Source organism: Panthera leo, chromosome E1 (assembly GCF_018350215.1).
Source record: "Panthera leo isolate Ple1 chromosome E1, P.leo_Ple1_pat1.1, whole genome shotgun sequence".
In the NCBI taxonomy this organism is placed as follows: Eukaryota; Metazoa; Chordata; class Mammalia; order Carnivora; family Felidae; genus Panthera; species Panthera leo.
In genome coordinates this window covers 22,923,475-22,936,249 of record NC_056692.1, presented here as the reverse complement: position 1 = coordinate 22,936,249, position 12,775 = coordinate 22,923,475, and the positions used below count along the sequence as shown (strand labels likewise).

General features: G+C 37.3%; 1 protein-coding gene and 1 pseudogene across 4 annotated transcripts in view; both read right to left on the bottom strand.

Annotated features, from left to right (window-relative positions):
- The window catches only part of TAF15 (TATA-box binding protein associated factor 15), a 28,590-nt gene extending 16,678 nt beyond the window's left edge, over positions 1-11,912 (bottom strand). For 2 of the 4 annotated variants that reach the window (XM_042914967.1, XM_042914968.1), the window contains exons 1-7: positions 11,802-11,912; positions 5,580-5,619; positions 4,032-4,083; positions 3,861-3,945; positions 3,676-3,778; positions 1,330-1,523; positions 198-318 (exon numbers count right to left, since the gene is read on the bottom strand). In XM_042914967.1, the coding sequence (XP_042770901.1) occupies positions 198-318; positions 1,330-1,523; positions 3,676-3,778; positions 3,861-3,945; positions 4,032-4,083; positions 5,580-5,619; positions 11,802-11,808 (602 nt within the window). In that variant the 5' untranslated portion in view covers positions 11,809-11,912. The remainder of the gene's footprint in view (positions 1-197; positions 319-1,329; positions 1,524-3,675; positions 3,779-3,860; positions 3,946-4,031; positions 4,084-5,579; positions 5,620-11,801) is intronic. The other 2 variants (XM_042914969.1, XM_042914970.1) reach the window with 1 other exon arrangement.
- Positions 1,828-1,991, bottom strand: LOC122207510 (annotated as a pseudogene).
- Positions 11,913-12,775: the final 863 nt, after the last annotated feature.

Genomic DNA, 12,775 nt, shown 5'->3' with positions numbered 1-12,775 from the left:
ACACAGCCTATCCTCAGGTAATTTATGTGACATCTGAAGACTGAAAATCAATTTTGAATTTCTGCCTTCTTCTCTAAAACATAATCTACTTAAGCCTCTTAAATCAGATGCTGGAATCAAACCAGCTAAGTAAAGCCACAAAAATTTTAAAAAATTAAAGAGAGAAGAAATGTAGGCACCTATACCTAAATACTTACCTTGATCCTGTCATAGGACCTCTTCCATCCTTGTCATATCCCCCACGCCCTCTACCTCCTCCCTGTGACCCGCCATATCCTCTATTATCTTCTCCATACCTACTCACATCACGACGGTCATCTACAAAAAAATAATAATAATAATATACACATGAATAAATAACCATGGGTCATTTCTGACAAAGGCTTCCCATAACATGATCTTGAATGGCTCTTTAGGTTATACATTATATTCTTTGGAATATGGCACATATATACAGAATTCAAATGCAAGCCATCAAAAAAACATCTGGAATTAAATGTGTTTGGGAATTGTATCTGTGTCAAATTCCGTCCTGCTACGTAGTCAGATAACAAAATGGTGACATGGATATCACCATTTTGATGTGATGGTGAGGAGGAATAGCTAAAGTGCAACATTAGGTACAGAATCTTAATAAATTAGATGAAAAGCATAACCCTAATCTTAAAAAGTTATTTCTTCACCTCAAAAATACTTAAATGTAAATCAAGCAGGGACAAGAAATAACAATTTTAAAACTGAGACATATTCAGTGAATATGTTCACTGAAGATATTCAGTGAATAAGCTTCCACTTTTACTCATTCGCTTATTTATTCAACAAATATTTATTAAGCACTTACTATGAACCAGGCTCTATAGTAGGTAATGAAGGTACAAATGAGTAAGACAGGACTTGTGCCCTTGAAACATGGACAAATTCCTAAATATCAGTGGTACAGTCTAAGTGCTACAGGAAAACAAGTGAAAGAAGGGCTGGTCCTTCTTAGATGAGGTGAGAGAAGGTTAATTACTGGTGATTAGTTTCTCTATATCAGGTATACCACCACTACCAAAACAATGGTAGCAGCAACATTGTCAAATGATCAAAGTTAACTGACACAACAAAGGAAATTCAGGTAATCAATCATCAAAAAGTCATATGACCATTTGGGAGTTTCTGAGAAATTCAGAAATGGAAATCAAATAAACTAGTTTTAATGGCCATAAGAAAGAAGAACATATATTCAAGGTCACTCTGAATTTATACAAACAACTAAAATCCTGTAGGTCTTTTAATCCAGAACTCAATGTAATTCTAAGAGGAAAAAAGAAAAATAATATATCATACCTTGTGTGTGGTGGCTGTAATTCTCTCTTTGTGAATGATAGGACTGCTGGTTTTGATTATAGGAATCATGCTGCTGACCATAATTTGACTGCTCATCATATGAACCTTGATGTTGATCATAGCCTGACTGCTGGTCATACGAATCTTGTTGACCATAGTCTGACTGGTCATACGGAGGTGCTCTTCCACCTTGGCTAAACAGAAATCAAGAATTGGAAATTTATAGAAGGATTATGTTCACTGTAGCAAGTTGACTGAGACTGACAGAAGGGGCCTGACCAGCTAGACCTCAACCATATTTAATACTACTTTCTGATGCAAAGGATTTAGTTCTTTTATCTACAAAATCTCCTTATCACCAGTGGAATGGCCTTCAAACCAATTGCACTATCACTGAAGAAATCCCACATTATGAGGAAAACCACATGCACCTCTGAAAACACTGGTAAAGCAAAAAATCACTATGCCTCTTACCATCTCCTTGAATTTAAAAAAATTAAAGGTGCCACAAAGTACAGTAATATGTCTCTAACAAATATATCACAAGTGTTGAGTCCTTTTAACAGTTACACTAAAAAGCTCTGTCATTTAACAACGTTATCTCATAATATTTGGGGGACTATTCTCTTCACTTGATCTTAGCCAAAAGGCTGAGAAGCGATTGGGGGGGGGGTACTATTCTCTTATAATTATCTTTACAACCTATATTACATTCTCCTAAATATCTTCAATGATAGCTTTCAGATTTTTAGAGGAAGGAACTTGCTTTGTGATGCCATTTTTTTTTTTTTTACACCTGAAAATAGTCTACCAAATAATGAGACTACTTTCTTATTATCTCTGGCAATTCAAAAAGAAATTTCTAGGTATGTTCTGAGCAACAGTACTATTAATTACCTGTTCTCAGGATGGGGATGTTAAAAGGAACGTTTAAATTGGATTTGAGTTCTAATGTTTACTTTTACAAAAAGGGAACAAAAAATCTCATAACTTAATAGTCACATCTTATTCTGCATCAGATGAGAAGAATCTAATAAAGATCAGTATGTTCCCCCAACTCTGTACCCAAAGCACATCACATCAACAGTCAGAACCCTAGTGCTTCATCTTTTTTTTTAATTTATTGATTTTGAGAGAGAGAGTGAACGGGAAAGGCAGAGAGGAGAGAGAGAATCCCAAGCAGCCTCCATGCTGTCAGCAAAGCACCCGACGTGGGGCTTGACCCCCCAAACCGTGAGATCATGAACTGAGCCAAATTCAAGATACTTATCTTACTGAGCCACCCCGGTGCACCTAGCACTTCCCATTAAAATGGTGGTCAGACCAAATCTAACACGTTTCTTTGGTTTACATTTACATGTTATGCTTCCAAAAACGCATCCTTATAAAAGGATTCTTCTAAATTTAAAACTAACCAACAAGGGTTGAAGACATCTTCCTTCTACTCTATTTTTCTACTTTTCAAAACACTTTCATATCTATAACACTGACAATGCAACCTCATAAATCTTTCCCCAATGTTTTTATTTAACTGAATTTCACTTAGAATAATTTTTTTCACTGCAGAGAGAATACTAGTAAGCTCAGTTTTTGCCTCATTTTTCAGCTATGTAACTTAACAGGTTACATAATCTTAATAACTTCTCTTTACCTCTGCAAAATGGGGATAATTACTGACACTATGTCATAGTGGTTAAGGATAAATTAAGGAATGCAAAAGCATTTTAGAAAATGTAAAGCACAATAAAAAAAAATTAAGTTGCTATCACTAAAATTAGTAATAAGAACAGCCTCCTCTCATCTGAAACTTAAAAACTATAAAACCAAACCCCCCCCCCCCCAAAAAAAATACTTAAACCTGTAAACTTGCTGGTATGTATTTACCTACCTATATTAATAAAATATATTTAGAGTATCTGAAATATGTGGATAGGTTTTGGCACTTTTTAAATATTTTTGTCCCTAAAAAGGTAATAAAGGTAATACATTAAAATTGCTAAAAAATAAAATGGAAATAAAAGTAAGCACTGAGAAGTGTCCTTTTATAGCTAGGTTTTTATTTAATCTCAGGTATAAAGCAGAGGTCAAAATTTTCCTTTTTAACATTTAAATCATGTGCATTTACATACACCTCAACAGTAATTTTACAAATAACCACATCATAAGAATCAAATGACATTGGTGACAATTTCCACATTTATAACACAAAACTATGAAATTCATACTTCATCAAAACTTTTCTGAAAAAATGTTTAAAGCTAGGAATTTGATGGCGAAGTCTATTTAATACCCGAAGTGTTATTTCCACTGCCCGACATAATCTCAGTGCCTTTACTGTTTCCTTACCCTCCTGATGATTCCGTGTTTTGCTGTCCCTGGTTATTATAAGACTGCTGGCCATATGAGCTCTGCTTTTGATTCTCATAACCACTGTAGGACTGTGAATAACCTAAGGTTGGATGGATATACCATTTAGTAAATGATCTGATTTTTAAATTTCTAAAACAGCAAATTTAACAAACAAGTCTAACCTGATTGGCTTTGTCCATAGCTAGAGTAGCCGCCATAGTTCTGTCCATATGAGGTATCAGTAGTTTGTCCATAGCCAGAATAGCTCTGAAATTTAGGTAAATACAAGTTTCATCACCTACTTAAGATAAGAATAATTATTTATGAAACACATAATTTATATTTTAACCTACTTGTGGTGCTTGTCCATAACCTTGGTTGCCTTGATTTCCATAGGAAGAATAACTGTAAAAGAAAAATGTACTATTTGAAAGAGATGTGCTAGAATTTTAAAAGCTTAAAAACAAAACCAAAAAAAGCCCTATCTTCATTTTCAACTTTCAACTCCATACAAGCTTTTCTTCTGAGAAATTGTCAATCTGCCTCCTAGAGTCTAAATTTAAAGGTGGTGACCAAAGAGTGTAAAGACATAAATGAAGTCACTCCCAGACCTCCTGAATGCCAAACAAGCACCAAAAGTTTCACTCTAACAATATCCCACAAATAAAACTTCACTAGAGCTAGAAAATCTCAAGAGAATTATACCTGCGTGTGGGAGTGACTACATGGAAGCAAAACCCATAATATCTGAAGCAGAAAAATGAGGACTTTTTAAGTTAGTGCTTTCATCAAATTAGCTGTTTTTACAGGTTAATTTCTTCCTACCATCTGCCTTAAATCTGCCTTTATCTTCCTAGAAAAGGCACCATAGGCACTAAAAGTCCAATTTTTGTGCCTCGGTAGAGACATGTGTATCTTCTGAGTCTTATCACTGAATGAAATTATATTGTGTCATTGCACAGCCTAGCATATAGTTCGTTGACTGAATAAATGTACCTTCCTCAGAACTGAATTTTCTTCAATTTTATAGCATGTAAACCCTAACAAGTCAGAAACAAACTTTCTGAATATATGCCTGCCAAAATAAGATAAAATATCTGCAAAAAAAAAAACAAAAAAAACAAAAAAAAAACACCTTATTATTCTAGAACTATCAAGTACTAACACAATTTTACTTTATAAAATACATTTCAGTGAATAAACATTTGCTAGTTGCCTATTATAAGGTTAGCACTATCTTAGGAAAATAAAAAAGTCAAACTAGTTTTGTTTTCATGGAGCTTAAAACCTGATGACAGAAGATACCTGAGATGCTATTCTGAGTATCTCACATTGAGCTGCAAAACATTTATAGTGCAAGATGAAGACTGTGTTCCTGGCAAGTAAAAGAACCCTACTGCATGTATATGGTCACACAAAAACAGACTTTTCTTTTTACTGTGAGCATGGTAAGAAGTCTTTTTAAAATGCTAAGCGTTTCTATTATAGTGCTTCAAGAAAATCTGCTCTGAAAAAAATATTAGCATTTTATACAACCAAAAACTGAAATGCTTTCTCTAAAAACTTGTAATATTGGTTGAATTGTTTAAATCCTTTTAAGGACTTAAGAAACTACTTTTTAAAAATTTCCTAAAGAAAACAATCTTTAAAATACTTATGAGATTTCTCTTAATTTCTAGGGGGTATCTGAATTTACTGATTCAAACAGGCTTTTTTTTAAAAAAAAGGAAAAATTGTTTTAGTATGTATGTACACAGTCCGACTCTTTTCCTTGACAAGCTAATATTTAACTCTTTTAGAAATCCAGATACCAAATCTCAAAAGGAAACCCTAACTAAATTTATCTTTTTTTCCTCAGTTCTACTCTTACATGGTATTATTAAAATATACGTATACTTTACCTTTGCTGCTCACCCCCAGACTGCCCGTAACTTCCAGAATCTAAAACACATAAAAAGAATTTTAAATCTTATTTAAAATTATTCTTCCCTCAAAGGCTGAGTTTAGCTCTTATAGATGAAATGTGATAAGAAAATGTCATAAATATTAACTACAGAAGGAAAACTAGTTAAAAATACTGTGGAAAGATTTGTTTACATCTTTGAAAACAACTACTCTACAAATGTGTCCTGACGGTCACAAGAACCAAGCAAACAAATGTAAATCAGTGAAAAATCCATCCTTTTAACAAAAACTCAAAGCTCAAGCTATCTTTGTGTACAAAAAGACATCTACTGAAACTAACCAAGACCAAATGGGGGCAGGGGAAGACATACACTCTGACGAGATAAATCCCCAGGATTACACCGACTTGCATATCCTCACCAGCCCAACATATATACCTTTCCCCTGTATTAGACCGCTCTGGCTGTCAGCAGCAACAAACAGATCTCCGACAAAAGCAGCTAAGTTAGTTGTTTATCCTCAACTTTACCAAGCTTTCAGGGACTTGGCCAATCAGTATACCAACTCAGCAATACCTACTTCCAGCTTCCTTTTTGGCAACAAAAGATACCAAGGAAGGCATGAATTAAGTACGGCAAAAAAAATTTTTTTGAACTATGAGCTTTTTCTTCATACTTCAAAATGTCAATTATATCATAAACTTTTGAAGAGGCTCTCCCCTTTAGGTTTCTACTCAGTGTCAAATTAATGACCTAAGTTTATTAGCGATGAATAAGAGTAATATTATATGAAATACTCTTTCAGCTGCAAAAAATGACTGTCTGAAACTGCTGACCATTAGGCACAACCTCATCTGATATGAAACAAAATCATTTGCTGTCAAACAGTTCTGAAAACCACCAGAAATCAAATCAGTGACTTTTTCATTCAATTCACATTAAGCTACAATATGAAAATATTGCCAATGGCAGTTTAAGGTGACATCAGATCTGCCACTTTTCTGTAGTAGAGATCTGCAATCAGGCTGAACAAATTACTTTTAAAATATTTATTGCTTTTAAATATTAATAGTTAATATTTTCATTTCAAGAATATTGAATGAAATCTTAACTATTTCTATGAATGTAAAAGACAGAAGGCTGAGATGAAAAAGAAAAAAACTGCATCACTACCACACCCATAATAAAATTATCAGACTTCTAGCTAATGACCAAATAAAATGCGAAAAGGACACAGAATCTAAATTGACCATAAAGAGATTAGATGCATCTACCAAATGAGAAATTAGCTTCAACCAAGTCAGAAACTGTAAAGGATTATGAAGGTGGTGGAATATATGAGTAAAACTGAAGTTACTCCAGGCATAAATGAAGCTTTAGCTTCAATTATATCCTAAGGCATGGATGTGGGTTCTCTCAATGACAGACCTGTTTATTAGCCTTTGGCTCAAGCAAAATTATAGAAGTACACAGCATATAGGTCATGTGACCCTGGTTCAAATCTAATGAGTCTATAATTTTAACCCAATCATTTCATTCCTCTGAAACTACAAATCTGACTTCTTTAGCTGGCTGACTTTAAAACTCTGAAAGATACAACATATTGACCAATAAACACAGCCTTTAGTATAAATACTTGAGTGAGAAAGTACAGATGTTTTACACTCATCAGAGAAAAGGAGTTTCTTTGTAGCATTTCAAACCACTACTCACTGAGTACTTGACACTTGAGCCCTGTGTCTAAATCCATGAATTATTTAGAAATGCTTTCATTTCCAAATGTATAGGGTTTTGATTCTGTTTTTGTCTAATATATTCCATTGCGGCTAAAAAAGTATTTTCTGTATTATTCTTGGTACTCATTAGGATTTGCTGTTTGTTTTTCCCCTTGGTAAATACTTTACTTGCATAAATGGCCCTCATGTGCTTGAAAAGAACTGTGTATTAGCTAAATGTTGAATAAATTCTCTAAGTCTAGATATTTGTTGATTGTATCATTCATACCCTTCTTAACATTTGGTCTGCCTAATCTATTACACAGAAAGGTATGCTAGAAAACTTCCATCTGACCATAGATTTGTTAGGGGTTTTTTTGCTTTCTATATTTTGAGGTTATATTGTTAGCCACATAAAAGTACAGATTTATATATTCCTGATAAATTCCATTTTAACACTGCATGAAGAGCATAATTAAAAATGTCCAAACTTTATTTTGACTGGTAACATACCTAAACAGCATCTTGCTTTTGGTGGGTGTTTGCCTGGTTAATCTTTTTCTGTTTCTATACCTCCAACATTCGTGTTTTAGGTGTATCATTTCTGAACATAACAGGTCTTTTTTCCCCCAATGTGAAATCTTTCTTTCGACTGGTGTTTTCATACTTTTACTATTTATTCCTACACACCTATATTGGATTTTTCTACCTACTAGGGTTTTCTTTCTCCTTTAACTCTTTTCCTGCCTCCTACTGGATTTTCTTTACTCCTTTTTCCCCTACTGCTTTAAAAGTTAAACATTCAATTTGTTCTCAATAAGTTACCGTTCATAATTTAATGTTCAATTTTTAACATGCATTCTGGACAAAATTCACAATCTCCAACCTCTACTAGAATCTTAACACTATAATGGCAATCAGACTTCACTTTTGCTTCCATTCTTTAATGTCCAAATGTAATCATTTTAATCTTTGATGTTCCATACCATCAATATTTGCTTTTTATTTACTGTGTTTGCTTCTTGTATACTGTTTTTTGCATCCTGTTTCCCTTTTCTGGATTCACTAGTCCTTGAATCAGTTCATTTCCTGGCTTCTTAAAACTTTTAAGTCTACTACCATTTTCCTATTTATTGATATTTCATAATCTGCAATTTCACATCAACATATATATCGTTATTAATTGGTTTTATGTTCCATGCTTGGGACTACTGCTTTTTGACCCCAAATATTCACCAATCTTGGAAAATTCCCAACTATAATAGTGATTCCTCGCCATGTTCTTAGCAGACACATTATACGCATATTAAATGACAGGACTTCTCAATCTGTTTCTTAATATTGTTTTTCATCTCTTCCTTCTGAACTGAATTGTGGGTAATTAGAGGTCTTCCACTTCACTAGTTATTTCTTCTGCTAGATCTGCAATTCAACTTATGCATTATTTCTATTTCTAGAAGATATACTTGGTTCTTTTCATATCAGCATGGCCTTTCTTCAGAACGTCTTGGTCTTAAAGTTGACTCCTGTAGGTTTTTAATAATTTTAAGCATATTTGCTTTCAGATTACCTAGTAGGGGTTCTAATTCCATTTGTCACAAACCATCACTTTGGTGAACTGTTTCAAGTTCTACAATTTTTTACTGTGAATTCATCTTTTGCAAGGCTTATTTTTTATAGAAGATTCCTGTGACCTATGCTGTGAAGTTTCCACCAAAAAAAGCTTTTCGTTTGTTTCTACGAGGACCCCCAAAGTTATTACCAGCCCAGAACCAATTTTTGTTAATTTCTTGGCTTAAGTTTTCCTGGAGTCCCATACCTAGCTTAAACGTACACCCAAATTGTATGAAGCAGTTCCCAGGTTACAAACTATCAGGACAGACTTTTTTTCATTCAGGGCCCAAACTTTGTTATCCGTTATGCTGATAAAAAGTTTTCTAGTTAATCCTTTCACTGAAGTCTTTCAAACATATACATTATATGTAAGGTCTCAGTTCCCATTACTTGGCTCTAATAGTCTCAAGGCTCCATCTCCTACCCTTAGTCAGTTGGGTAATAAAACCTAAGTCTCTAAATGATGAGACCTACACCCTCCTCTTCAGGGCAACCATCAAGTTAGCCATATCTGGCTGCTACTTCATTTCTGGCAGCTAGGTCTTGCCCTTTCTTTTTTTGTAAACTCTTGCATCTTTAAGTGTTTGTAGATAGAGGATTTTCAATTTATTTTGGTCTGCCGTATACCAAAATAAGTACACTAACTTTGTAATTTTTGTATAAGTGATATTAGATTCGATTCTAACTTCAAGATGTCAGATAATTCACACTTGTAAACAATATCCGAATGTCTGAGAGTCAGACTTACAGTATTTACAATTTTGACTCATTTATTAACTATGTAAGCACTTTTATTTAATTTATAGGTCTGTCCTGTCAGGCATCTGGAGTGGTTGAGTTTGAAATGTTTAAAGGATTTAACTAAACTTAAAACAATTAGCTGGTTAGGGGGAATTTACTGTTAAATTTATTAACTGAAACATTCACCAAAAAACAAGTCAAAAGCATTATTCTCATTTTTATACAAAGTCAAAAGTATTTTTGTACATGTTTTACAAAATGTATAAACAGCATAGAACACTAAGTAGAACTTAAAGATTCTAGCTTTAATGGACTTAACTTAAAAACAACTATTATAAAGTTTTCACATGTGAAAGCCAATCTTGTATTTAAAAAAACTTAAATTACACAGTGACAAATGTCTAGTGTCTTGGTACTCTGAAGATCAGTACTAATGGATAAACTAGCTCACACGCTAATATGACACACTTAAATCCTGGATTTTACAGATGGTAAGTAACCTCTAAAATTTAATTTTCCACAAAAGCTACCCAGTCCTATAAAAATGTCATTGTTTTATACCAATAAAAATGTTAAAAATCAAGACACACCATTAGTTTTTAATGTCCATTGAAATGGTAAATTTCCCCATGAGGGTAGGAGAATCTTTTATTTTTTAATCATACATGGGTTACACATCTCCTAAGGGTATACTTCTACATACTTCTGTGGAGCTTTACCAGATTTCATCCCAAATTCTGCACCTGGTAAAAGACATACTTACTTTGGAGTAAGAAATTCTTGTTTGAGCAAGGATTAAATAGAAATTCAAAGAGGCAAGAATCCTGTGCAGTTAACAGCCTCTTCCATCAGGTAGGTGCCCCTTTCCACAAAAGCTCAATATTCAGGCTTAATGTCAATGTCAATCTAAGGAATGTTTCTTATCCTGTCCAACCATTCTTGCAAATTTGGTCTCATCTCCACCTACTCGCTTTTTGTCACACGTTTCCATCCTTTTGCAAAACTGTGTTACTGGGGGATTTCGTGTATGTTTTAAGGTTCTCCCTTAGACAATGTAAAAGACTGCGCCAGCAGTCACTTTCATCCCAATCAGATGGCTTCAAAGAAATGTTCTGCTTTTCCATGTGAAACGTGAGCTCTCCTGATGGTTTCTAGCAAGTGGATGGCTGGGTGTTTGCAGCCTGAAAGGTACCCTAACAGAGGACCTTGTGTGGTGAGCCAAGACTGCTACATCTAGAGAACATTCGTGTTCCAGACTTTATAGCAGGATCTCAACGGACTATCCCGAAGAGATCAGTGCCTTTTTCTTTCTCTTCCACACAACGATGGGGGGGGGGGGGGGGGGGGGGGGGGGAGGCGGGGTGCTCTATCAATTTAAATGCTTCGTGTAAGACTGCCTTTCCTCTGGTCTGCATGTGTTAAGGTAAATGCCACATGTACCCATAGGAGTCTATCCAGAATAGAAAAGGCTCACTTTCAGGCTCTTGCAGGAGATAAACAACTGGAGAAGGGAGAAGAACGACAGCAGGGTGAGGAGGAAGCTGAATTATATGCAAACACCCCCGTTCGAATCCGGGTGGTTACGGTAGAGGGAATGACGAGAAGGAGGATTTCGTGCAAGGCAACGTCCTTTGAAAGGGCTCCCAGAGCGTCAAGACCCCCACCTGATGAATGGGTGAGTCAGGAAGGCCCAGCTCCACTTCACAGATGGGGAAACTGAGGTACGAGGCGGCGAGACGACTGGCCCGAGGCCTCGCTGAAAGATCTGAGGCGGAGCGGAGAACCAGAAGCACCGATTCTCTCAGGCGGATGCTCTAATCACGGGCTCCCCCCGCCCCTGTGATGGCGTAGACGGCCTCCGCCCCCCCAACTCATACACCCTCCCCGGGAGGGGCACGTCTCCTCAGCTTCCAAGGACAGGGTCAAAAAAGAGGGGCCCGAAGCGCTCCCGCAGTGATTTGCAGACGGAGAGCGTTGGGAGCGTGCGTCCCTTCAGTCCAACATGGCGGCGGCCGCGGCCGCCCCCCCACCCCAAGCCTCCCTCAGGGCCGGAGGCTCTCCCTCGGGGCCCTCCGGTGGGCGGGAAGACGGCCCAACCCCGCCAGGCCCCTTCTCGCCGCTGCCGCTGCTCGCTGAAGGAGTCACCTACCCGACATGACTAACGGCCGCAGCGCGGAGCCCCCAGAGCCCGCCGAGAACAAGGAATACGAGAGCCAGGCGGCGCGGCGGCCGGAGCTGTACTGAGGGCGGCGCGGCGGGCTGAGCCCGACTGCGGGGCCTCGGCAGCCAATCAGAGGGCAGTGGGCGGTACCACAGCGCCAGGGCGCGAGGGGTGGTTCTCTACCAGTACCAGCCTCCTAGCCCTGAGGACTTCACAATGCCTCTCCGTCCTCCCCTCCGCGAACGGTACCATTATTGAGAGGGAATTGAGAAGAGAAAGTACCAATGCCGCGAATAGCATGGGGGAGGAAGTTGGACCTGGTCTCTCCCTCCCACCTATAGTGCCGTTTCTCACTTTGATTGCACCCGACAGAATTCGAGGTTAGGAAGCGAAAGAGGGGAGACTTTATAAACACAGACTATTTGGTCAGAGAAAGCCTTTCTTCCCCTAAGATTTCGAATGGTATGCCCTAGTTCTCTCCTCTTTGGTTGCAGGCAGCTGGAGGCACCTCGGGGCGTTCTGTGTCGCCGAGCTCGGGGACGGAAAGTCGTGTGCGCCTCCAGGTCTAACTACCTTGTCAAGTAAAACACGGACTACAAGGCTGATACTGGAACAAACGTGTGCATTAAAACGAAAGCACACACACACCTGGTCCTGAGAATGTGGCGGGGTGGGAGGTAGAACCTTACTATTCGGGGCTGTTATAATTGGCTAACTCTATCAGGCACCTCCTTACATCATCTCATTTAATTCTCACAACACACTGATGAAATAGTATCCTGACGTTACAGACGTGATTATTCACTTGCCCTAGGTCGCACAACTAGTAAATGGCCAACGTGGAATTCGAATCCTAGTAACCAGACACCAATGCCTGTGGGTTTAACCATTACGCTGTACTGCCTAGTAGGGATTTGAGTTCTAGAGTATTAAAGGTGAAAGAACATTTTCCCTGCGGGCTA